A 27486-nucleotide genomic window follows, 5' to 3' on the forward strand; every position below is an offset into this window, starting at 1 on the left:
TCACTGGAACTTTTTTAATGTAATTTTTATCGGCGTTGTACCCTGTACAATACATCATTGGTCATTAAGTCCCAAAGTACATAAGTCTTTCTTAACTTTTTTTCCCCCTACTAAATACTTCTTTAAAAAAAAAAAAAAAAAAATACATGTTGCACTGGTGCACCCATAACATTGCAAGACCCAACTTACACCAGGCTGGGTGTCTACCTCTATCTCTATACCCATCAGTGGACAAGGGCAGGACAGTGACTGCAAACCCTGGGATGCCAGGTCCTGTTCTCTGATTGTCAGCACACTGGTATCAAATTGTCTAAGAGCCCCTTCCCTTCCAAACAAAGTTTTAAATTCCAATAAACTGTTATTTCCTTAGCACTGCAGTACTACAGAGATTAACTGCTGGCAACACTAGCTGTTTCTAGAAATAATCACAGAGATATGGGATATACAACACACTTTTGTTTCCTAAAGTCAATAATCTCAGCAGTCAGAGAAGTTTTGATGACAATACCTACTGTTGGCAGTAGATGGCGCTCAAGCACACACACTGTCCCTGGCCAATCTCTATGGTGCGCCTTAACTCCCACAGGGCGGCATTAGAGACCGTCTCTTAGCAACGCGTTACCCTTGGCAACGAGACGCGGCCTGGCTGCTCCCCATAGGCTCCGACTGTCCGCTTAGCAAGGTTATAACGCTGGGGAAATACCGGGACCATGTCGGAGATCATCTGCCAGTGGCTGAACGTAGAGCTTGGTCTCTCCAAGCGAGTCGGTGAGTGAAGAGCATTCATGGCAGCAGGGGGTCACAGTCCAGATGGTACAGCCGGGGCTGCTATAGAACTACAACTCCCATGATGCTCAGCGAAACATCTTGAGAGTTTTAGCTCTACAACATCTGGAAGGGAGCTTTCTATCCTTTGGGCTTCCCATCTCTGCCCCCCATAATGTAAGGGGGATTATTTTTTAACTGCTGGAACACTCAGGGTTAAAGAGGCACTCCAGACACCATAACAACTTCATGCAGATGAAGTTGTTATGGTGCCTTCAGCAGCCTAACCTATCCCTTTAAATTTGCCACCTGCATCCCCTGTGCATGTTTCATCCATAAAACTGTTACTTATCTGATCAGGTTTTTTTTTTTGTTTTTTTATTTATTCTTATTATGTGCATGGATCATATTTGAAGATCTCTTACTCACCAATTTGCTGTAGGCTGGCTGGCTGGCTGATTGTATTTGGAATGGTAGTCTTCAAAAATTGTGTCAGAGGATTTTTTTTTTTTTTTTTAGTCTTCAGAATAATAGAAGTAATAGCTGTCTACTAAAACAGGTACAAATTGAAATATGAATAATAAAAGTGAGGCAGTAATTCTGATGTGAAATAATAAATACTCCAACTCAGCTCTAGTCAAAGCTTGGCTATTGTAGCCTCAGTTTTATTTGCTATTTGTAGTTTAATATGCTACAGTTTTGAGTTTAGCAAACAAGCCCCTCAGGAATAAACACTAAACTAAAAACAGTAGCAATTTATAATCCACATGGCAAAAATTTAGGGTACATTTGCTCATTTGGAAAAAAAATATCCAACTACTCTATAGTCACAATTTAGTTATTTGAATATCATTTTTGCTTTACTTTGAAGTTAAAGGGACACTATAGTCTCCAAAATAACTTTAGCGTAACGAAGTATAGATTATGCCCCTGCAGTCTCAGTGCTAAATTCCGTGCAGTTTAGGAGTTACATCAGCCCTAGTCACGTAAGTGCACAGGGTTCCTAAATACTTCCTGTAACGTGAGAGCTAATGTATACACTTCATTTATTGTCCATTCTGTTTAGTTTGGAATGTCTTATCCCTTGCTCTGTTAATAGCTTGCTAGACCTTGCAGGAGCATCCTGTATGTGACTAAAATCCAATTTACAGAATGGGAGATAAAAACTTCTAAAGTAAGTTAACATCTGAAATTGAACCCATTTTGGTTTAATGCATTCTGTGTTAGTCACAGCCAGGGGAGGTGTGGTGGGCTGCACAGGCAGAAACAAAAGTGATTTAACTCCTTACTGGCAGACAATTTAGCAGTGAGACTTCAGAGGAATGATCTATAACAAAAATGGCTTAATTTAGGTGACTATAGTGTCCCTTTAACAGAATAAACCTGCCAAGTGTGAACTGATTTGCCAGAATAGCCAAACTAAAAACATAACTGATTTGGAGATTTTATTTATAACTATGTTTACCTAAAACCTATTTTGAATTCCCATCAAATCACATTTTAATGAAAAAGCCTGATAACTGTCTTTTGCCAAGCTGTCAAATAGCGTCTGCCAGGCTTCTGGTTTATACAAATATGCTAAGATCCAAGATAATTATGGTTTATATACAATGGCTTACATAATAAATTAAAAAAATAAACAATTTACAATAAATAATATATATATTTATTATTATTATTATTTATGTTATTATTTATAAATTCTTCAGCGCTGTACAATAGGTGGACTAACAAACAAGTAATTGCAACAATAGCAAGACTTACAGGGACAGATGATGCTGAGGGCCCAGATCAAACTGGCTTACATTCTAATTATGTTTTTCTTTTTATGAAACCCATTTTGTATTTACAGTAATTTAAATATATATAAAAGAAAAATAGATCCTTTATACCGTTATTGTTATATTTAAAGGATCTCAGTTTTTAACAAAAAATAGATAACAGCCAGCTGCAAGATCACAGATCGTGCACAGTTTGGGAATCTGTGATTTGAGTAAGCCCTCTTCATGAAGGTCATCAATAAATGACAGCTCCAAGGAGGTTGTGCAACAAGATGGAAATGGTATTAAACACCCACAGCGCCCCTATTCATTTGCGAAATCACTACATAAGGTTTAGAAGTTAGTCACATTGCAAAGTGCACCAAACAAACTCTATGTTTAGGTGATGTGCCCGACCTCCTAAACACACAAGTGCGAGTGCAGCACTATTTAAATGTTACTTAGCCCTTTTTAGCTTGTATGGGGTATATAGACATATGTAAATGAAGAATTTGGTGCAATATGTTTTAACAATATCCAAAGGAGTTCAAAAATATATATATAACCTCACTCACATGTTATAGAGCCTTTTGGATATAGGCTCTGAAATCTGAGCATGTGGGGCCCTTTAAGGTGGCTTCCAAACCTTCTTCTATAGTATTTTTCTTTCCTCAGGATTTTATGAAATACATAAATAATACAACCATCTAGGTACTAGTAGTTCTACTTAAATAGCACAATTGAAATGAAGAATTGCAAGAAAATGTGCTCACTTTTTTAGGAGCCTGTTTAATATAACTGGCTCCTAACTTTCAGCATGGTGTCAATTTTCGGGGTGACATTCCCCTATTGGAACCGTGAAAACTTGATGTAAACGAATGGAGATAAAATAAATCAATTGTAAGGAATTTATTTACCAATTAAAATGAAAACAGAGTATTAAAACTCCACAAATAAAACAAAGCAGTAATGCAGGTAAAAAGTCCTTGTAGCAGGGTTTCACCAAGACGCGTTTCGCCGTGCAGGCTTTTTCAACCGGTGTGTTTTCCATTCTTCCCTGTTCCATTTTAAACGTCTTGTGGCTCCTCCTCCTTCTTACATATTTCCTGTATTTCCGTTTTGATGCATGTGTTCTGAGTTGGACTGTTTCCGAGATAGTAGTCTCTTGTTGTAAGTCCTATACGAACTACATTACCCTCAATACCTCTCAAAACACATCCAGTTTCTCTGAGTGATGTGTTTTGAGTTGTGGGAGTATACACGTGTATAACGGCATAGAATGAAAGAAAGGATACATTGAAACAGTTAGTAAGATGGTGTTATCAAGATAAGGACATTACAATTAAAGGGACACTATAGTCACCAGAACAACTACAGCTTATTGAATTTGCTCTTGTGAGTAGAATCATTACCTTCAGGCTTTTTGTTGTAAACCCTTTTTTTCAGAGAAAATGCAGTGTTTACATTACAGCCTAGTGATAACTTCACTGGCCACTCCTTAGATGGCTGTTAGAGATCCTTCCTGGGTCATGGCTGCCTAAAATGCATCCAAACATTCAATGTCTCCTCCCTCTGCATGCAGACACTGAACTTTCCTCAAAGAGATTCATTGATTCAATTCATCTCTATGAAGAGATGCTGACTGGCCAGGGCTGTGTTTGAATCATGCTGGCTCTGCCCCTGATCTGCCTCTTTGTCAGTCTCAGCCAATCCTATGGGGAAGCACTATGATTGGATCAGGCCACCACTTCTGATGATGTCAGCAGACTGCTTGTTTTTTTTTTTTAGGCAAACTGCATGCAGATCTACAGCTTCTGGCTTGAATACAGTAAGATGTTGCTATATTTATGGAGGCATGAGGGGCCCAGGGGGCTAGATGGTGGTTTTAACACTATAGGGTCAGGAATACATGTTTGTGTTCCTGACCCTATAGTGATCCTTTAATCTACTTGATATAAAACATTAAAACTAATAATACAAAATAATAAAAATAACTAAAAGTAATAATACAAAATAATGAAAATAACAAGAGTACAATATGTATTATAATTCTTAAAAATGCAGAATTTAAATGATTGCTATAAGGCTATTGAGAACATTAATTTTACATTTTAAAACATATATTCTTAAAACATTTATTTTTAAAACTCTCTATAAGAAATGACACCATTCAAATCCTCATTTAAGCCCTGCAGGCTTAAAGTGTTCAGTTGAAAAATCCATTTCATCTCACATTTCCCTAGTGTTTTAATATTATCATCCCCTCGCCAATTATATTTTGCTTTTTGAATGTCCATAAATAGTGTTGTCGCGAACCCGAAATTTTCGGTTCGCGAACGGCGAACTTCCGCAAATGTTCGCGAACCGGCGAACCGCCATTGACTTCAATGGGCAGGCGAATTTTAAAACCAACAGGGACTCTTTCTGGCCACAATAGTGATGGAAAAGTTGTTTCAAGGGGACTAACACCTGGACTGTGGCATGCCAGAGGGGGATCCATGGCAAAACTCCCATGGAAAATTGCACAGTTGATGCAGAGTCTGCTTTTAATCCATAAAGGGCAGAAATCACCTAACATTGACACCTGTCCTCAAAGCCCAGCCCTGATACACACTGACACAGAGCAGAATAGAGACTGTTCCCCCTACATAGGGTCACTTGGCAGATATGGATTGACACCTATCCTAATGATCCCTGATACACACTGACACAGAGCAGAATAGGGACTGTTCCCCCTACATAGGGTCACTTGGCAGATATGGATTGACACCTGTCCTCAAAACCCCTGATACACACTGACACAGAGCAGAATAGGGACTGTTCCCCCTACATAGGGTCACTTGGCAGATATGGATTGACACCTATCCTAATGATCCCTGATACACACTGACACAGAGCAGAATAGGGACTGTTCCCCCTACATAGGGTCACTTGGCAGATATGGATTGACACCTATCCTAATGATCCCTGATACACACTGACACAGAGCAGAATAGGGACTGTTCCTCCTACATAGGGTCACTTGGCAGATATGGATTGACACCTGTCCTCAAAACCCCTGATACACACTGACACAGAGCAGAATAGGGACTGTTCCCCCTACATAGGGTCACTTGGCAGATATGGATTGACACCTATCCTAATGATCCCTGATACACACTGACACAGAGCAGAATAGAGACTGTTCCCTGTCCACAGAGACCATGATACACACTGACACAGAGCAGAATAGGGACTGTTCCCCCTACATAGGGTCACTTGGCAGATATGGATTGACACCTGTCCTCAAAACCCCTGATACACACTGACACAGAGCAGAATAGAGACTGTTCCCTGTCCACAGAGACCATGATACACACTGACACAGAGCAGAATAGAGACTGTTCACCGTCCACAGAGACCATGATACACACTGACACAGAGCAGAATAGAGACTGTTCCCTGTCCACAGACACCATGATACACACTGACACAGAGTGTCCGATAAATAGGGCCGTGAGTAATGACGTCACGGGTAGCCTGCCCATAGTATCGCATAGGGTGGAAGAGCTGATAGGACATCTGAAACGTATTGGGATGGAAATGCTTAATTGTTCTCCAAAATGCTTGACACCACCCCATAGTGAATCTCTGCAAACTTTAATACCATCAGAGGAGGAAGAATGTGGCAGCCCACTGGGATTATTCGAAAAATTTCAAATTGATGATTTTCCAGACCCTGGGGTTGACATTAGTCCAGATTTACATCTTGTGACCCATGAGGATGTTCCAGGCACTACTTGTGAAATAAAGACAGATAATAAAGTGAATGATCCTTCTCCTTGGGACTTGCACCCTGTCGTTGAAGGTGGAGTAGGCAATGGCAAGAGCATGCTGTGGGTAGTCAGTGCAAACACTCTCTTCCCGGTGAATAATGAGGAGACTAACTATGATGACGTTATTTGCGTTGAAAGTAATGATGCCAGAGATCTTTTGAAACCATATGGAAGGAACGAATTGGTTAAAAGAAAGGCAAGAGACCACCTGCATATAGACTAGAATACGCATAAGAGAAAGAAGAGAACAGGTGAAAGAGAAGCTGCAGACTGCCTATCTGCAAATAGTTGAGTTATGTCCTGAAGATGTCCGTGTTACCACAGTGCAGACTCTGTTTGATACACTACTGAGGAGAGTCAGAGAAACCCCAGATCTTCACGTATTGGATGAGTCGGTGCGTGGAGTTGCAGAGAACGTAGAACAAGAAATATTTAAACTTTTCCTGTGTACTGACAGCAGATATACATAGGGTCACTTGGCAGATATGGATTGACACCTGTCCTCAAAACCCCTGATACACACTGACACAGAGCAGAATAGAGACTGTTCACCGTCCACAGAGACCATGATACACACTGACACAGAGCAGAATAGAGACTGTTACCCCTACATAGGGTCACTTGGCAGATATGGATTGACAAATCCCTGACAAACAGCTACCACATGCAAGGAAGGCAGCAGGGGCGCAAATGACCCACTCCTGACGCGGGAAGGTAGTGACGACAAATAACAATACAGGACTCTTTAGAGGCCCTGTAATTGTAATCAGTCCACTTGAAATCCTTTAACTTTGATCAATTGGAGGGAAGTCTGGTGCAGAGCCACTGACCCATGCGCAGGGCCAGCCTTAGGCCTTTGGGCGCCCTGTGCAAGAAATCTTCACCCTGTCACACCCATGTGCAAGAAATCTTCACCCTGTCACACACACACAGGCAGACAGCCATACACACGCACACACACAACTGCGACTGACTAGGTTTGTCACCTCCTCAAAAGGACGCATGAGCCTACAGGCATTGCGCATGAGCGTCCAGTAACGTGGCAAAAAAATTCCCAGCTCCCCAGAGGCTGTCCTAGCACCCCGGTCATACAAATATTCATTAACAGCTTTTTCTTGTTGGAGCAGGCGGTCGAACATTAGGAGTGTTAAATTCCAACGTGTAGGGCTGTCGCAAATCAAGCGCCTCACTGGCATGTTGTTTCGCCGCTGGATATCGGCAAAGTGAGCCATGGCCGTGTAGGAACGCCTGAAATGGACACACACCTTCCTGGCCTGCTTCAGGACGTCCTGTAAGCCTGTGTACTTATGCACAAAGCGTTGTACGATCAGATTACACACATGTGCCATGCACGGCACATGTGTCAACTTGCCCAACTTCAATGCCGCTATCAAATTTTTTCCGTTGTCACACACCACTTTGCCGATATCCAGTTGCTGCGGAGTCAGCCACTTTTCCACCTGTGCGTTCAGGGCGGACAGGAGTGCTTGTCCGGTGTGACTCTCTGCTTTCAAGCAAGTCAAACCCAAGACGGCGTGACACTGCCATATCCGGGATGTGGAATAGTACCTGGGGAGCTGGGGGGGTGCCGTTGATGTGGAGCAAGAAGCAGCGGCACAAGAGGACTCAGCCGAGGAGGTTATGGAAGAGGATGGAGTAGGAGGAGTAGAGGAGGTGGCAGCAGGACTGCCTGCAATTCGTGGCGGTGTCACCAACTCCTCTGCAATGCCACGCATTCCTTGCTTGTCAGCCGTCAGCAGGTTTACCCAATGCGCAGTGTAGGTGATATACCTGCCCTGACCATGCTTTGCAGACCAGGTATCAGTGGTCAGATGGACCCTTGCCCCAACACTGTGTGCCAGACATGCCATGACTTCCTTTTGCACAATCGAGTACAAGTTGGGGATTGCCTTTTGTGAAAAGAAATTCCGGCCGGGTACCTTCCACTGCGGTGTCCCAATAGCTACAAATTTTTTGAATGCCTCAGACTCAACCAGATTGTATGGTAAAAGCTGGCGGGCTAATAGTTCGGACAAGCCAGCTGTCAGACGCTGGGCAAGGGGGTGACTTGGTGACATTGGCTTCTTACGCTCAAACATGTCCTTGACAGAAACACATGACTGTGGGCAGATGAGCGGGAACTGCTCAAGGCGGGAGACAGAGTGGCGGATGGTTGAGAGGGGGCAAGAAGGACAGCAGTGGTTGACGTGGCTGAAGATGCTGGACCAGGAGGAGGATGGCGGCTTAGAGTAGGCGTGCTGCTTGTACTCATGTGTTGATCCCATAGGCGTTTGTGATGTGAGATCATGTGCCTACGCAAAGCAGTTGTACCTAGGTGGGTGTTGGACCTCCCACGACTCAGTTTCCTTTGGCACAGGTTGCAAATGGCATCGCTGTTGTCCGAGACAGACACACAAAAAAAATGCCACACTGCTGAGCTCTGCAATGACGGCATTCTGGTGGTGGACACAGCATGCGTTGATTGGCGTGCTGTCGGGCTGACCCCGGGTGCCGATGCATGCTGTCTGACTGTGCCACTAGCTCCTTGCGACGACCCCCCCCTGCTTCAAACTCGTCTCCTCCTCCTCCTCTCTGTCTCCCCATCTGAACTTTCGCCCTGTTTTTCTTCTTGCCGAGCGGGCACCCACGTGACATCCATGGACGCATCGTCATCATCAACCGCTTCGCTTGTATCTGACAACTCAGAAAAGGAAGCAGCAGCGGGTACAACATCATCATCATCACACCGTACCTCCATGTGTTTAATGCTGCCTGCCTGAGACATATCCCTGTTATCTACATCCTCTAGCAATAATGGTTGCGCATCACTCATTTCTTCAAACGGGTGTGTGAATAACTTCTCTGATATACCAAGTAAAGCGGCTGTGGTGCTAGTTTTGGTGGTGGCGGCAGGCGGGTGAGTGCTATCTTGAGAGGTGCCTGAAGCTAAGCTGGAGGAGGATGGTGCGTCAAGGTTCCGAGCGGAGGCTGTACAAGATTGGGTGTCCTGTGTTAGCCAGTCAACTAAGTCCTCAGAACTTTTCAAGTTCAGGGTACATGGCTTCTGAAAACTGGGCATTATTCTAGGGCAAAAGGGAATCACAGCACCACGACCACGACGGCCCCTGCGGGGTGGCCTGCCTCTGCCTGTCATTTTTTGGGGGATTAGTGGTACTATGCGTGCAAGCTACTGTGAGACCAGATATGATTGGCAATGTGAACTGTAACAGTTCTGCAGAGCACACACTGTAGGCCTGAGACACCTGCTTGAAGACAAGTAACTGCTATTCAATCTATAACAGTGAAAAACAAATTTTGGTTTTAAAAGCACGCTATAGAGACACCAGATATGATTGGCAATGTGCACTGGAACAGTTCTGCAGAGCACACACTGTAGGCCTGAGACACCCGCTTGAAGACAAGTAACTGCTATTCAATCTATAACAGTGAAAAACAAATTTTGGTTTTAAAAGCACGCTATAGAGACACCAAATATGATTGGCAACTGTCAAAGCACGCTGGAACAGGTCTACAGAGCACACGCTGAAGTAGGCCAGACGCTTGCAGACAACTAACTGATCTTCTATTACAGTGAAAAAATATTTATTTTAAATCTAAAGCTTAACCAATTGTTAAAACAGATATGAGTGGTGGCACTGGGCAAACAGGCACAGTATCCAATGTGAACCTCACACAGAAGATGGCAGGCAGGCAACTGCTCTTCTATTACAGTGAAAAAAAAATATTTATTTTAAATGTAAAGCTTAACCTATTGTTAAAACAGATATGAGTGGTGGCACTGGGCAAATAGGCACAGTATCCAATGTGAACCTCACACAGAAGCTGGCAGGCAGGCAACTGCTCTTCTATTACAGTGAAAAAAAATATTTATTTTAAATGTAAAGCTTAACCTATTGTTAAAACAGATATGAGTGGTGGCACTGGGCAAATAGGCACAGTATCCAATGTGAACCTCACACAGAAGCTGGCAGGCAGGCAACTGCTCTTCTATTACAGTGGAAACAAAATTTTGGTTGTAAAAGCACGCTATAGAGACACAAGATATGAGTGGCAACTGTCAAAGCACGCTGGCACAGGTCTGCAGAGCACACGCTGAAGTAGGCCTGAAACACAGACGCTTGTAGACAACTAACTGCTCTTCTATTACAGTGAAAAAAAATATTTATTTTAAATCTAAAGCTTAACCAATTGTTAAAACAGATATGAGTGGTGGCACTGAGCTAGTGGGCACAGTATCCAATGTGAACCTCACACAGAAGCTGGCAGGCAGGCAACTGCTCTTCTATTACAGTGGAAACAAAATTTTGGTTGTAAAAGCACGCTATAGAGACACAAGATATGAGTGGCAACTGTCAAAGCACGCTGGCAGGGTTGTGCAGGGCACACGCTGAAGGAAGGCCTGACAGAGCCGCTTGAAGGACACTGACTGTCTGCTATTAGCTTACACTGGAAACCTTTTTTCTTTGTAAAAGCACGCTAAAGAGACACCAGATATGAGTGGCAACTGTCAAAGCACGCTGGCACAGGTCTGCAGAGCACACGCTGAAGTAGGCCTGACACCCAGACGCTTGCAGACAACTAACTGATCTTCTATTACAGTGAAAAAAAATTATTTATTTTAAATCTAAAGCTTAACCAATTGTTAAAACAGAAATGAGTGGTGGCACTGACTGTGCAAATGGGCAAGGCATCCAACCTCACACAGAAGCTGGCAGGCAGGCAACTGCTCTTCTATTACAGTGAAAAAAATGATTTATTTAAAATCTAAAGCTTAACCAATTGTTAAAACAGATATGAGTGGTGGCACTGACTGTGCAAATGGGCAAGGCATCCAACCTCACACAGAAGCTGGCAGGCAGGCAACTGCTCTTCTATTACAGTGAAAACAAATTATTTATTTTAAATCTATAGCTTAACCAATTGTTAAAACAGATATGAGTGGTGGCACTGACTGTGCAAATGGGCAAGGCATCCAACCTCACACAGAAGCTGGCAGGCAGGCAACTGCTCTTCTATTACAGTGAAAAAAAATTATTTCTTTTAAATCTAAAGCTTAACCAATTGTTAAAACAGATATGAGTGGTGGCACTGACTGTGCAAATGGGCAAGGCATCCAACCTCACACAGAAACTGGCAGGCAACTGCTCTTCTATTACAGTGAAAAAAAAATATTTATTTTAAATGTAAAGCTTAACCTATTGTTAAAACAGATATGAGTGGTGGCACTGGGCAAATAGGCACAGTATCCAATGTGAACCTCACACAGAAGCTGGCAGGCAGGCACCTGCAATTACATTACACAGGAAAAAAAAAAAAAAAAGCAGCCTGATGTTCTAGCCCTAAAAAGGGCTTTTTGGGATGCTGTCCTTACAGCAGAGATCAGATGAGTCCTTCAGGATTGTAGTGGACACTGAATACCCTAGCCTAGCTATCAATTTCCCTATCTAATCAGCAGCAGCTAAACTTTTCCTCCTCTCACTAAGCATGCATCTTCCGAATGAATCGAAAATGGATGCTGGGAGGGAGGTTGGAGGGTGTGGAAGGGAGGGAGTGCTGCTGATTGGCTGGAATGTGTCTGCTGACCGAGTGGCACAGGGTCAAAGTTTGCCCAATGATGACGAATAGGGGGCGGATCGAACTGCGCATGTGTCCGCCCGCCGTGGCGAACGCGAACACGCCAAGTTCGCCGGGAACTGTTCGCCGGCGGACAGTTCGGTACATCACTATCCATAAATTTTAAAAATTGTGGGTCACTATTATGTGTTTCTTTGAAATGTCTAAAAACACTATGTTTTTGATTATTGATTTATTTTTTTATGTTTCTTACATGTTTGTTCATTCTTACGTTCAAGGGGCGTTTTGTTCTTCCTACATAACATAAGTGACATGTGCAAGTTAAAAGGTATATAACATTTTTGGAGAAACATGTTATCATATCTTGAATTTTATATATTTTATTTTTATCATGTGGATCTTTAAATGTCTTTATGTGTATTTTTTCACTTTTAGTATTTCTGCACGCCAGGCAGAGACCACATTTAACGAAACCTTTTTTTCCCCAGACATTTTTCAAAGAATTCGATTTTATATGATTTTTTTTTTACTAATATTTGTTTCATGCTTTTTTCTCCTCTAAATATAATTTGTTTTTTCTTGGAGGATGTTATATAGCATGGGATCTTTCCTTAATATTGGCCAAAATGTATTCATGGTTCTTTTTATTTGTTTTTCATGTTTGTTATAATTGCATATGAAGGGGACTAAACATCTACAGTGCCCCTACTAATTTGAGAAATTACCCCATAAGGGTTAGAAGTTAGTCATATTGCAAAGTGCATTTTATGTGATTAGGCCGTCAAAGTGGTTAAAAGGACAGGATCGGCAACCAGACACTTCATCTCAGTGGACTGAGAACATGCAACTGTAAACATTGCTGTTTCGCAAGAACGCCAATGTTTTCATTTCACGGTTAACATGCAATCAGTGTGATAGCCACTAGATAGCCACCTTAATTAAAGTTAAACTCAGCTATTTCAATTAGATGGTCTCACAGAGTCCATTTGATTGGCACAGCACAGCGTTTTGCCGCACATGCCGCTAGCCTTCCATTGTTTGAATGTGGGGATTGGCTGAAAACATCTACACTGATGTCATCCAAAGAGGCGGAGCACGATTATGGGAGCCGGCATGTTGAGGGCTAAAAGATAAGTAATATTCACCTTTTAAAACCTCACATAGTAGGGGGGCACCCCAACAGGTAGAAGGACACTAGCCGTTAGGAATACATGTTTAGAATCCTAACACTGTAATGTTCCTTTAAGGGTTTTGGAAAATTGTCCAGTGTTCACAGGCTGCCCAGTCTCTGGACAAAATAAAAGGGGAGGAGATTTTAGGAATTATTGATTTTTTCCACTGATGCTAAGCATACAAGGGTTTCTAGAAGCAGAGTCGGCTCTCTAATTAGGCCATTTAGGCGGCTGCCTAAGGCCACGCGCTGGCTGGGGCTTCGCGGCTGCCTAAATCGTCTTAGGGCAGAGTGACTCTCGATCCTACCTGAGTCATGGCTGCCTAAATCCATCCAAACATTCAGTATCTCCTTCCTCTGAATGCAGACACTGAACTTTCCTCATAGAGATTCATTGATTCAATTCATCTCTATGAGGAGATGCCGATTGGCCAGGGATGTGCTTGAATTGTGCTGGCTCTGCCCCTGATCTGCCTCCTTGTCAGTCTCAGCCAATCCTATGGGGAAGCATTGTGATTGGATCAGGCTACCACTTCTGATGATGTCAGCAGGCAGTGGGCAGGTCTAAAGGAAACAGTGACAAACCCAGCAGCATCAGGCTTGAATACAAGTAAGATTTTACTATTTTTAGGGTGGCATGAGGGGCTCAGGGGGCTAGATGGTGGTTTTAACCCTATTTATTTATTTATAAAATATTTTACCAGGAAGGATACATTGAGATTTCTCTCGTTTTCAAGTATGTCCTGGGTCCACAAGTCATTGCATTGTTACAGTTAGGGAGGATGTACATGTATAGGGTCAGGAATACATGTTTGTGTTCTTGAACCTCTGTCACATCTATTCAATTGGGTTGAGGTCTCTACTTTGACTGGTCCATTGCAACACCTTGATTCTTTTCTATGTTAGCCATTCTGTTGTAGATTTGCTGGTGTGCTTGGGATCAATTTGATCCAACTTCGACCAAGCTTGAATTGTTAGACAGATGGCCTCACATTTGACATGCTTTGGTATACAGAGGAGTTGTATATTTTTATCAATTAAATCATGACACAGTGTAATATGTCATATGTGTTGTTGTACATCTGAAGTTGAATTTACTTAATTTAAAGACCAGCTAAAGAAAAGATAATTATAATCATGTCCTGATTTATAAAACCATAGAATTCAAAGAGGGTGTACTTTCTTTTTTCCCATGACTGTATTTAAAAATCCATGCTAAGCTGAATTACATAGATCAAATGTAGTTATAGTTACTAAGGATATAAAAGTTATGTAAAAGATGGGTTGGGGTATAAATGCAAACTACTCTTTCCTATTTATTTGCATTGCCCCCCCCCCCCGTGCTAAAAGTTGCCAGCCCACTACTAATCAACTACGACCAAGTAGGGTTTATACCTGAGAGGTCTCCTATTAATAATCTTAGAAAAATAATTAACATACTAGAAGAAACAGAAAAAAATAAAAATGCCCTTAATTTTAATATCGATAGACGCAGAGAAAGCGTTTGATAGGGTAGGGCTGGACTTAATGTTGGCGACTTTAAAACAATTTGGAATCACTGGTGCTATGTTACAAGCAATTTCAGCCCTCTGTACGGAGCCATCAGCAAAAGTCATAGGGTCGGGATTTACTTAAAAAAACGTCAACATAAGAAATGGGACAAGACAAGGATGTCCGCTGTCTCCATTATTGTATATAATGGTTTTAGAACCTCTGGCAATCGCAGTCAGACAAAACAAGAGAATAAAGGGATTTACTAACAAGGCTGGACAATCAAAGCTCAATATATATGCAGATGAAATCTTACTTACATTAGAAGATCCAGAAACTTTGGTTCCAGAGTTATTGGAGGAAATAACAATATACTCCAAAGTTTCAGGCTATAAGATGAATTTAGAGAAATCAAATTATATGGCAAAAAATGTGGAAAGAAGAGTAATTAATTTTCTTGTACAAAACCTTGGCCTCCCAGAGAATAAAGACAAACTATGTTATCTGGGCGTAATGATAATGCCAAATTTAAGAGATTTAATTGAAGCGAATTTCCTACCATTACAAACACTGGTCTGGCAGAATTAATATCTTAAAAACATACATCCTACCAAAATGGTTATATATATATATATAGAGAGAGAGATTCTGACTCTATATGGAGAATGATACAGTTGAACTTTCCAGAAAATTGGTTGGCATTATTACATTCATCGTTTTGCAAATTTGTGTGGGGAGGAAAAAAAGCCAGGGTAAAAATTAAAAATGTAGCTAGGTTAAAACAAAATGGAGGTCTGGGGTGTCCAGAGATAATGCAAAGCTACGCGGCAAGAAGACTCTTCCACATTGTGCTCACCCAGAATAAGATGGCCACCAAAGAAATCTGGTACAATATGGAAAAAATTAAAACAGGGGTAAGATATTTGTCATCACTATTCTGGATTTTAGACCTGAATAAAAAAGCAATCAAAGATGCACGGAGTAAATCACAGATACTCGCAGACCTAAAAAATTGGTGAGACAAAATTACATCTAACATAGGCTTGAGAAACAAAATTATAGAAGAGCTCCCAATTTCAGTGTTTCCAGATATGCTGGAAAATATAAAAATGTCTAAATGGGAAACCAGGGGGATCAAGGAAATTAAGAACATAATAGTGGAGAAAAAAATAAAACCCTTTAGGCAAATGCGAGAGGAATTCAACATCTCTGAAAATGAAAAATTCAACTACCAGAAAATTAAAGGTTTTATCTCCGAATACTTAGTTAAACACAAGGAGGAGGAAAACGTAAAACTTAGACATCTTCTGAACTTAAACAATCATACAAATTTAATGACAAAATTTGTTAAAGTTATATACGGATGGAGGCACGACAAACCAATAGGCCTGATCAAAAAATTGGAAGAAGAACTGCAAGTTCCTATAGAAGAAGAGGACTGGAAATAAAGTTTATAAATATATACATTGTTTAAATCTTACAGAAACACAATTTAAGCTAGCCAATAGATGGTATATGACAACTAAACGTCTAAACAGAATTTTTCCAGAGACATCCGATAGATGTTGGAAATGTAATGCTAACGAAGGTAATTTAATCCACATTTGGTGGAACTGTCCTCTGATAAAACAATTTTGGAAGAAAGTACTGAAGCTTATTGACCAAACAACTGGAAATAAAATTAATTTTAAACCGGAAGTATTCCTATTAAATTTAAGATGGCCCAGAATGCCAAAGAATGAACAAATGATGATTATACATATCATCACGGCCGCCAAACTCTTATTAGCACGTAATTGGAAAACACCGACAATTCCACATATCCAAGAATTATCATCCCAGGTGACTTGGCAAGTGAAAATGGAAGCGGGCATACTAACGAACCTGGGAAAAAGATATACCCAGATAGAAGACTGGGATATGTGGATTAATAAATTCGAATCTTTAACCCAAGAAGTGGTATAGTGAAGGATTTAAAGGGCCTCCGAAGATCCCAAGAAACGGGCAAATAATGTAAGAAAAAAAAAATAGGGGGTTCTCTCTCTCCAAATAGGAAGTTAAATAGACCAGCAAGGCAACAGCCATCATAGGAAGTCACAAGGGTGGGGTGGGAGGCAACAAATAGAGTTTTAGTACTTCTTTCCTCCAGTGTTTACTTTCTATCTTTTTACTTGATTCAATACTATAGTAATTAATTAGGAAAGGAATGAGATGGGGAGGAATATTAATGATGACAAGATACCGAGGCAAAAAGTAAGAAGCTTTACACGTTCCACATATGCCAGGTATATGTCTGAAATAAAAAGGAAAAAATAAAAAAAAGGCGCCAGCCCACCCCTGACCTTGACACTTGTAAAGATTTTTTGAAGCCGTGGGACTTGTAAATGATATACCCTACATTTAATAATACTCTTTAAGATACATTTCTGTTTTCTAAATAATTATCAAAACATTAGCCTTATAGTACCTTTTATATTCCCCAGAGTTTCTTCTCTGTTTATTTTACAGAGACTGTTGTGTTCACAAGTAAGAGCTACAGGTAGAATAATTCTCACAAGGATTCCAGAGAGACAGGGGTGAAAATATCTAATGAGTTTAAAGGACACTATTATTATTAATAAACTGTAAGACACTCTCCAAATATATATGTGTGTGTGTGTGTGTGTGTGTGTGTGTATTGATGTATAATAAAAAAAAAAAAAAAAAAGAATTTTAACAAAAAGTTAGTGCATTGAACTTGCCAGACGCGTCCTTGGGTAACACTGTGTTGATTAAAATTGTGGTTATTTTTAGTTAGAATAACGCACTATTGATTGACAATTGCATGGAGAATGAAACTATAACTAGTTAGAGGTGGATGATGTGTTATAATGGTATTGGAGCATTTTAAAATTCAAATTTCCATCTCTACATTTTATAAATACTTCTGATTTTTGACAAACCAGGTACGTTATATTTACTGTTTTAAAACTACAGCTTCCATGATGCTTTGCCATGCTAATTGCATGCAAAGCATCATGGGAGTTGTAGTTCTACAACATCTGGGGATCAACCTTTTGGGAACCCTTCCTTTAAGATGTTTGATTCTGTTGATTGATATATACGTTTTAACATGTTTGTCTTATCACCCTCTCGGATTTTATTTGAACCTGGCCATTTTCTTTAACAATTTCAAAGCAGCGATTGAACTAATGAACAGACAGCCCTGGTGATAGTTTTTAGGGTGGATTTTACATCACTTGTCTTTCAATACATGTCCATTAAATCCCTATACACCTGCCATTTATGTCCTGCTCAATAATCACATGCCAATGTCAACCTGCCAATTGACCCTCCTTTTATATATACAAATCTACTGTCCCTGAATATAGATTCCTTCATTTATTTTCAGTTAACGCCCCCTCCTAATATAAATCCCATCACTGCCCTTTAAATAACCCCTTCCTTATCTGTAATCTATATCTCTCCTTCAATGCTCCTTCAATGCTCCTTTAACACCAAAACAAAAAAAATCACACTTTAGTGATTAACCCCGAGCTGATTTGCAAAATTTCCCAACTTTAGCGTAAAATTTGAAATACACTTTGAATTGCAACTTTGATTACTGACAATTTAAGCTTTGTTGAAGAACCCTGTGTGCATTAAAATGTTAGCATAAACAAATCTAAGTTAAGCTAAGTTAAACTCTAGAGTCCCAGTCTTTGGCTGATGCCCAATGTATTGTTGTTACATTAGGGACAACCATGACTCAGTTTGTTGAGTGTTGTGTTCTTAGGTGAAAGATTTTGCGGCTGCGGGCTGTTTGTGTTGTAATAAACATTAAAACATTTATTCTATTCATCTATGTTAAATATGACTACATTGTATAGAATTAGTTATCCAAAGCATATCACTGTTTCTACATATTGCTTTCTGTGATGTATGGTATGGAATGGAAATTACTTTGCTGGCTGCTGATTTAATTGCTAATGACAAGGATTCAGTGTAAGCTATTATTTAAGAGTGGGTTTTGTACTGTGTGTGGGATTTCATATATCAAAACAAGTCATTTTCTTTAGAGTAAAGATTACATTTTTCTTGTTGGATTCTATGGCCTACCTTGCAAAGACTCAATTACGGCTTTGATCTCAATCCAATCTATGAACTTGGTTGCTGTAAACAAGGGGAAAAAAGGGTGCATTTTTTTTTATTCACTTGGACTTATTTACAAAATTAGAAGTGCAGCCTTGGGGAAAAAAAAATGATTTATTCACAACTCTTGCAAAAAAATTGGAAAAACAAACATGTTTTTGGAACAGATTCAATAAGCCAATTAGAACTAACAGGAGCTGTGAGGGAAAACAAACAATCTAATCCCTAAAGTATTCAACTTCAAATGTCTGCAGTAAATGTTCTGAGCGTTGGAATGGAAGATGTACCTCTGCATTCACGGGTTGGGCTGTCTCAGTTTCTGGGTAAAAAAAATACTATCTGTACTATCAATGATGCATTATTATTCTTGGCCGTACCATGCAGATTCAAGGTGAATTCAAAGTGAATTTTAAATTTAAATCCAAAATAGCTGAATGGAAAGCATAGCTGGCTTAGAGAATATTTCTAATTTGGCTACTTCGACCTTAAATTTGAGGTTCAGTTTGAATTCACATTGAATTCTCACTTTCCTGAATAACCCTGTTAATTTATTTTCTACCTGATTGTAAAATAAATAATAATAAAAAAAGTAATTTCACTAACTAATTCAAATGCTATATGAATATTTTTAATATGTATATTTTTAAATCTATTTATATATCTCTTAAATCTAAGCCTTTATAAATAAACTTACATACCCTATATTACCCCAAAATTAACATATTTTGAGTTATAATAATGTGCCATTTAAAAATATCCTAATTGGTTGAAGTTTTTTTTTTGGTCGTATTTTTTTGACTCTGTGGAAAATGGTTGTATATGATTTGCGACTCTTGCTGTGCTTGAGCTATTACTTGACCTCCCTGAAGACTTAGATGAATATAATAATTATAGGAATATAATTGTCTCATAAACAGCCTAGTTTTCATTTCCTCCTTCCTGTGTCTTTTGCCTGAGGTTCAGTATCAGCCAGCAGATTATGGCTCTCATGTATTCCGGTTCAGTAGAAAATGTCTTCTTCAGTAAAAACTGCCTGGAACCGAAATGTTGCCTCGGTTTCAACAAAAAAACAATGTGCCTCTGGATTTAAACCCTTGATTGCCTGGACAGCTTTCAATTCTATACACTCTATGTATGGGATATGTAGCCACCCAAGTCTGTGAGGCACCATTGGAATATCCCTCTGCTTAGTGTGTGCAGTCCCATTTGTTGGAAACAGTAGAAAATGTCATTGATTAGATCTATGCCTTTCCATCTGTCTGTAGATACCATATGTGATAGACCCTTGAATGCCCCTCTTATAACTTGGGAGATCCTATACAGTTGACTGTTATTGTATTTCATAAGGAGGAATAATATTAGAAGTCCAAGTACAGGGCGCTTAACAAGATTACAATACAGAGTGTATACCCCATTACCCTCATGACTGAACTTTTTGATAGATTTTCAATGGTTTTTCTTTAGCCAAACTAGATCGGCGTGCGGGGTGGGGAGGGGGGTCACTTTGGTTCATATTAAAGGACCACTATAGTGCCAGAAAAACAAACTCGTTTTCCTGGCACTATATGGTCTTTAGGTCCCCCCCACCCTCATGGCCCCCCTCCCGCCGGGTTCTAGGGGGAGGAAGGGGTTAAACGCTTACCTTTCTCCAGCGCCGGCTCCCTCGGCGCTGGGGACTCTCTTCCCTCTTCGACCGAATGTGCATGAGCGGCAAGAGCCGCGCGCGCATTCAGTCAGTCCATAGGAAAGCATTCAATGCTTTCCTATGGACGCTGGCGTATTTCACTGTGAAAATCACAGTGAGAAGCGCGGAAGCGCCTCTAGCGGCTGTCAATGAGACAGCCACTAGAAGCTGGATTAACCCATATGTTAACATAGCAGTTTCTCTGAAACTGCTATGTTTACAGCAGGCAGGGTTAACCCTAGATGGACCTGGCACCCAGACCACTTAATTGAGCTGAAGTGGTCTGAGTGCCTATAGTGGTCCTTTAAGGATGAGGACAGCATTAAATGCCTGAAGTGGAGATCATAAGTATACTGTCATCCTGGAGTTAAGCACCAAAATCCAAAAATCCTATGCTGATCGCCATCGGCCCTTACTTAACAAGTGGATCATAGAGTCTGTATTTCCTACTGTAACATCTCTGTGAATAAAGCCCCTAGATTCAATAGTCCTTATAGGGTCACCTGTAGAACCCCCCTTTCTTGTATGCATTGGAGTTGCCAAAAACTAACTTTCTATACCCAATGTTTTCCATACCTCCCATCTCAAGCCTTTTGGGATGTAAAAGATAAACTAAACCAGTTGTTGATTGTGCCTCGGTGCGGCTCCCGTGACATCAGACTGACACTGGTTTAAGGTAAGTAAACATAATTTTAAAACGCCATTTGATTCTTTTTTTGTAGTGGGGAACAATAGAATAATGCAAGTAGGGCATTATTTATCATCAGTTAATAAGGGTTGGAGAAACCTTTTAAAGGAACACTCCACTGCCCAAATACAAAATAAATTTTAAAAATCACTGTTTAGTAGATATACCCCAAATGAAAACTTGCATGCATTTAATTATGTATTTTTTTCATTGGGGATATATCTAAAATCAGATTGCAAAACCTGCAGTTCTCATGTCTGCTGCCTTTGCAAGCTCTACCATTCTAACCCCACCCAGACTTTCTGTGGCTGTCCAATCACAGACTTCCCAATGCAGCTCAATGAGAAGTCTTTGTAAGTCAGGTGCTCTAGGCAATTGCTTCCTCTTGAGGTCAGCTGCATTGAGCTAACGATACCAGGAAGTAACATTACCTGTTGTCTGCTTGAAAGCAAAGGGGGTGAAACCAGGTTAACTTATGAAAGTGTACATTTCTATTGAAATCTGCATTTTTTGCAAAATAAAAAAGAGGACACGTTCTTCACACAGTTGTTTAGGGGTCTGGAGTGACCCTTTAAGCGCAGCCACCCTTTTTAGTATAGGATACTCTAAGCTCTGGATTTGCGTGTTGGTGGTACATTTCAGCTTTTGCAAATCATAGCTGGTGTGCTACAGATTCCTAACAATTGTCTACACTATTTCAATTTGTTATCCACATTCACACCCAACATCATGTATATAGCATATGGACTCATTTTTGAAGAAAAGTAAGAATAATTTAGGCAATAAAGCTCCAAAATTGTATGTTTGCTTCCATGCTAATATTTCAGACACTGTATGACGATTAGTAAGATCGAGACAGCCATTTCACCTTTCCAAATTGTACCCTCCTTTCACTATTTCTGTAAGGGTGAACTTATAAATGAAAGTTAACATTTAAACATTTTTTTAGATAATCACTGTCATGAACGCATCCTACTTGAAGAGTGTGTGTGACGTAGTTGTGGTGGTGAAAGGGTTAAAGTTCACTATTTGTCTGCACTAGACTGGAAATAATTATAAAATCCCCCTTAACACCACCCACACCTAAGCATAATAATATAATTATTACAATTTTAACGCTGCCACCACCAAGACAATTTATAAATGGGGTGCCTTGGTCCCCCAGGTAACTTAATAATAAAAACCCACCAAGTACAACTTAGCACGATATTTAAGCAGTTGCAAAACACTAATTAGTCTCTTCAGGTAACCTGATTCTTTACCAGACAAAGGCAAATCTTAATAAAGGAACATTTATTATGAGCAAAAAATAGTCACAGTGCATACAAAAATATAGATGACATTCAAATTAGTTACACCAACAACAGATAAAACAAAAGGGATAAAATAACAGAAGTCCTAATGACTCACTTAGGTTTTCAAAGTAAAACTTCTGCTCAGGGGGTCTCTGGTAAGAAAGGTGGTGACTCACTTAGAATTAGATTTTGCCCCCAAGCAAGTGCAAAAACACATCTCAGTATCATTGGATATATACCCTGTGGATTACCAAGCCTCGCCCAGAGGTGGAGATATGGCGTACCTATAGTAACTATAAGTAGCCACACCCTTGTGCTCCAGACCAACATCAATCCAAATGGAAACATTTGGTTCTATCTCCTCTTATGTACTTGCCACAGAAATAATAATTGCATCTATAAATGTGTTACCATTTTTCTAATCCTAGATATGTCACACACCTTACTTGTGACCCAATATAGCAGACATCACAATCCCTTCCCCTATGGTTAAGCTACGCAAATCATGTTTGGCCTTGATTAGAAGATTGTGCTCATCCCATTCCAAATATAACAAAAATGAGGCTCAGTTATTATTCCGTGAGTAAGTATTTGTTTTTTTTGGATATGATACTGGAACACAAAGCGTATTTTTTTCTTTTCTTTCTTAAAGCTAATGATCATTGGCATATCAAATAAATCAACAAATCAATTAAAATGTACAGGCCATATGGCTGAAGCCAGCTAGTTTACAGTGGGACTAGACATCCAGGCATTGCAAGTGTAGAATCTCACACCCTGCTGAGCTTTTGATTAATCAAAGGATCAATCCATTTTGTAAACCATCCCCTTTCACATTCCTATGCAATTTACATTACCCCTTATTTCACCTAACCTTGCAACCAAGTGACCAAATCATATATGCACTACACAAATTACATTAAATGGCAAAATTCTATTGTGCAACAATGAAGTATGCGCCCTTGGCTTGACAATCACTAAAAATCAATCTATACAGACATGTTTCTATTTTACCCTGTGCTTATCTGCTAGCTATGCATACTACATTCCAAATAAATGTTAAAACATTTTTTAATAAAAACAAACAAACAAAAAACAGATTTTTTTTTACTAAATGGGTATAAGTCTGCAATACTGCAAATGTGATTATGGTTGGAATGCTCCTGGAGCAGCTGCTCTTTTTTAACAGAGATGCCAATAAGACAATGTGCTAATCAAATGTTAGTGTACATATTTTTGGTACTGTAATAGTCCCAAGGTTATTTGAATGCTGCTCCTCTTGCATTTATGCTGAAATTTAAAATATAATCTAGCTTGTTTTTTTAAACATAAAAGCTTGGTTTTCTATCCCTGTAATCTGTACTATTTACAGGTTGTTTGCAGATCTGTAGTACCAGTGACGTGTTTGTAATTTTCATAATTCTAATCTAATTGTATGTATTTATTTTTAATTTATTTTGATGTTTAGAACCAAAGTGTTTTGCAAAGGAATTTTCCACTGGATATTTAATTGGAGAAGTCTTACACAAGTACCAACTGCAGGATGACTTTGATCAATTTTCACAGAGCAGGTATAGTGTTTTGCATGATAAATAACAATTAAGGTCAGTGGGCTACACTTGAAGGACTCTTGCTCCTATTGCACATTCAGTAGAGCAATCAAGTCTTAATTTTACTAACTGGGGGTCACTGAGGCAGAATTTAGAAAAATGCATATCGCCTATAGTTACCAGTTCACTCATCTGTGATAATAGCAATATCTAGCTGTTTAAGAAAAAAAATATGTTATTGCAAAGACACAGTGTTGGGTGGATCTTCTGTGAAGAGTCGTTGACTGATATGCCATAGTGTTATTCTTCCATCTTCCAGTTGAGTGGTGCTTGAAGACTTCAATATGTAGAGAGGCTAATGAAGCCTTTAAAACGTTTCCAGACACTTTTCCAGATTTTGAAACCAGACTTTGTGGAAAGGTCTTCAGTCAATAGTTTCAAATAATGGAGAACATTGACAACAGTGTAAGAGTACCTTGTCTATGCAGCAATGAGCATTTTATAGTATCTGGAGTCATTGTCATGCGAGAAACCGCAGTGTATTATCGCATAGGGGAGACACTGACTTATTAGTAGAAGTGCTAAACCCGGATGTTAATGAACCTGGAAATACCATACTTGTCTATTAGTAATCTAAAAATAAAGATCAAGGATACAGTACAGAAAAAATTAGTACACCAGTAGACATTTTATCTTTAGGCAGACTAGTGAAGCTGAGCAGTTTTTAACATCTAGATTAGAAAAGTCACATAATATGATAATTATTATTAAGTTCCTTAATATTTATTCAGTCATTATAATGTCACACTCATAAACTCCCCCCCCCCCTATTTATAGAGCTGCCATCTCCAAACTAAACAACTTTACTCGGATAGAACCCACTCTCCATCTTCTGGGTATTCCTTTTGACCAAAATGTGGCCCAAGATATTATATCCGAACAACATGGGGCAGCAACCCGACTTCTGTATCAAATGTACATTGCTCTGCAAAGGAAAAAGAAGGCAGGATTAACAGGAGTAGCTATGGAGACTATGAGACCAGCGGGTCCAGCCAAGTTACAAAGCATTGGCACAGAATTATATCGAGAGGTAAGAGAGCAGCAAGTGTCATTCTCTAAGTATTTTGATGACCATATTTTCTTAGAGTTCAAATGTTTGTATTAGAGTGCGCCACAACAATAGAAAACTCTCTTTTTTTCATTGAACTGAAATTAAATGAAACCTAGATTGTGAAATGTATGCAAAAGGTGTTGATTTTGAATAACTCTAGCTTAGCAATAGTCAAAGTTTGGCTATTTCTGCCTAAATTTAGCAATACACGAAATTTGGTTTTGAAATTCGCTAGTTTAGTGTAGCTACTAGACATGTGCACCAGTGAAATTTTCGTTTCATAGGAATTAATTCATACTAACTAAAAATGTAATTCATCCATTCCGAATTTAGTCCGTAAAACATTTGTTTTTTTGGGACGAAATTTTGTAAAAAATTATTTGTTTTTGCCCATTCGCAGAAAATAAAACTGCGCATGTGAAAAAAAAAAGCAAGGAGGGAGCCGGCAGCTCCTGCCCACACGAGGCACCTGCCCAAAATAGTTCCAGGAGAAAAGTAGTGGCGGTCGGTCTCTTTCGGGAGTACAAAAACAAATAAAATACCGAACGCATGCTTCAGATGGTATGCAGATAGTGTTTACCTAATTCATGCGAACGATTTCAGGCTCTTCCAGGATGTAAAGAAACTCACCCAGGTAGGAATGGAAGTTTTGCAAGGTCGGGTGTCCGATTTTATTTCCATGAACTCGACGACCAAACATCGCTGCCTGCGTTCGAACAAAATGGCCGCCACTAAGTGTTCGTGCATACGAACAGCAGCCACCCAGCCGACCACTTAGAACACTGAGGTGTGAATCGTTATTGAGGTGTTAACAGGGGTGAACGAGGTTAATAGGCATACGGTTGGTCTGGGTATTTTGTGGTTTTGTTTAGTTACCGAATAAAACAGGGGAAAAAGTATGTGAACACGGTATTTACTGAACAAAACAGGGAATAGTAAGGAACAGAGTATTTCAGTGGCAGGGTGTTCTATCACAGGGAGTAGGGGCATGCCGCCTAATCAGCAATCAGCCACTGGCTGTCATTTAAAACTGCTAGTGACTGGACAGCTGTCGCTATTGTTCCTCACGGAATAACTATATTCATGATAGGTTACATCAAGACGTTCAAAGAAATGATATAATGCAGTGGTTACCGCTCAGTCCGCTGAAGGGAAAAATAAGTCACCACGGCATCAAACCTCCATAGTGGAGGATGGTTGCCTAAACTGTGCTCTCAAAGAGGGGGTAACCCCCAAACGTAAATTACAAAAAACATATTAGATCCCAGCGTGTTCCTTTAACAAAAAGGGAACACCCTGACGGAGAGCACAGATGAATAGGAAAAATATAGAATAAAGTAAAGACATAAAACCCTACCTTTAATATATCTATGGTTAAAATGGGAAAAGCCCAGTACGCAATATTACAGTGAATAGAACAAGGGGAGAGGACTAAACAGACTGAAACTGTGATATATATATATATATATATATATATATATAACCAGGTAAATACTTGAAGTAACTCTCCTCTTGGATAGAGGGTGATCCAGGTATATAGCTATAAAGGGCTCTAAATAGACCAATAGCAACTCAATAGAAAAAAATCTATAGCAAGTCAATGGTAAAAAATTCCCTAGCCATATTACAAGGAAAGGCGGGATAGGACCTACAGGAATGCCAAAAAAACCCCTAAAAAACTAAATTATATCAATACTACACACTGTCCCTAGGTTACCTCAGGACCGCACAAAGCTAGTGCCTACCTGAACCAACCAACCCTAGTATTATAAGTAAAAAAACTTATGAACTAAATAGTGCTCATAGTGCTACCCAAACAGTGTAAATAAAAGTGGACAAAAACAAAACGACGACAGTTTCAGTCTGTTTAGTCCTCTCCCCTTGTTCTATTCACTGTAATATTGCGTACTGGGCTTTTCCCATTTTAACCATAGATATATTAAAGGTAGGGTTTTATGTCACACCATAGTTAGTGGCAAAGTGAATGAGCTCCCCAAAGTGGTGTGTTTAAATACCTATCTTTCTAATGAGCCATATGGGTAAATACCAATCAAATCTATAGGCAGGTAAATAGGGGGGACAAGACCAATTATGTAATAAGCCAGTCAGCCAGACGGGAGGGACCAAAGCAACTAAGTGCCGTACCTGTAGTCATAGACTTATCACTCACGTTCGCATACGCCCCTTAGTGCCGCCTATTTGAGGTGAGGTAATGAATGTGTACATAGGATACTTGAATCTCCCATTAAAAGATTTTGTTACCTTAGTTGATCCGAGACCAGGTGTGACGAGAGGAGGGCATCTCGCCCTTTCCCATATGTACTCTGCAATCAATGAAAAAATGGGCGGGACTGCATTGGGACCCGCCTCTCGATCGCACTAGGTTAAAAGCGGCGGATGGGCGGTACTGGGGAAAGTCCATTTTAACCT

The 27486-nt window shown here is 39.9% G+C and overlaps 1 protein-coding gene across 2 annotated transcripts in view; it reads left to right on the plus strand.

Annotated features, from left to right (window-relative positions):
* Positions 1-640: 640 nt before the first annotated feature.
* The window catches only part of SPEF2 (sperm flagellar 2), a 162671-nt gene continuing 135825 nt past the window's right edge, over positions 641-27486 (plus strand). For both annotated transcript variants that reach the window (XM_063453972.1, XM_063453973.1), the window contains exons 1-3: positions 641-768; positions 23864-23966; positions 24783-25035. In XM_063453972.1, the coding sequence (XP_063310042.1) occupies positions 711-768; positions 23864-23966; positions 24783-25035 (414 nt within the window). In that variant the 5' untranslated portion in view covers positions 641-710. The remainder of the gene's footprint in view (positions 769-23863; positions 23967-24782; positions 25036-27486) is intronic.

The sequence above is a fragment of the Pelobates fuscus genome, chromosome 5 (assembly GCF_036172605.1).
Source record: "Pelobates fuscus isolate aPelFus1 chromosome 5, aPelFus1.pri, whole genome shotgun sequence".
NCBI classification, from domain to species: domain Eukaryota; kingdom Metazoa; phylum Chordata; class Amphibia; order Anura; family Pelobatidae; genus Pelobates; species Pelobates fuscus.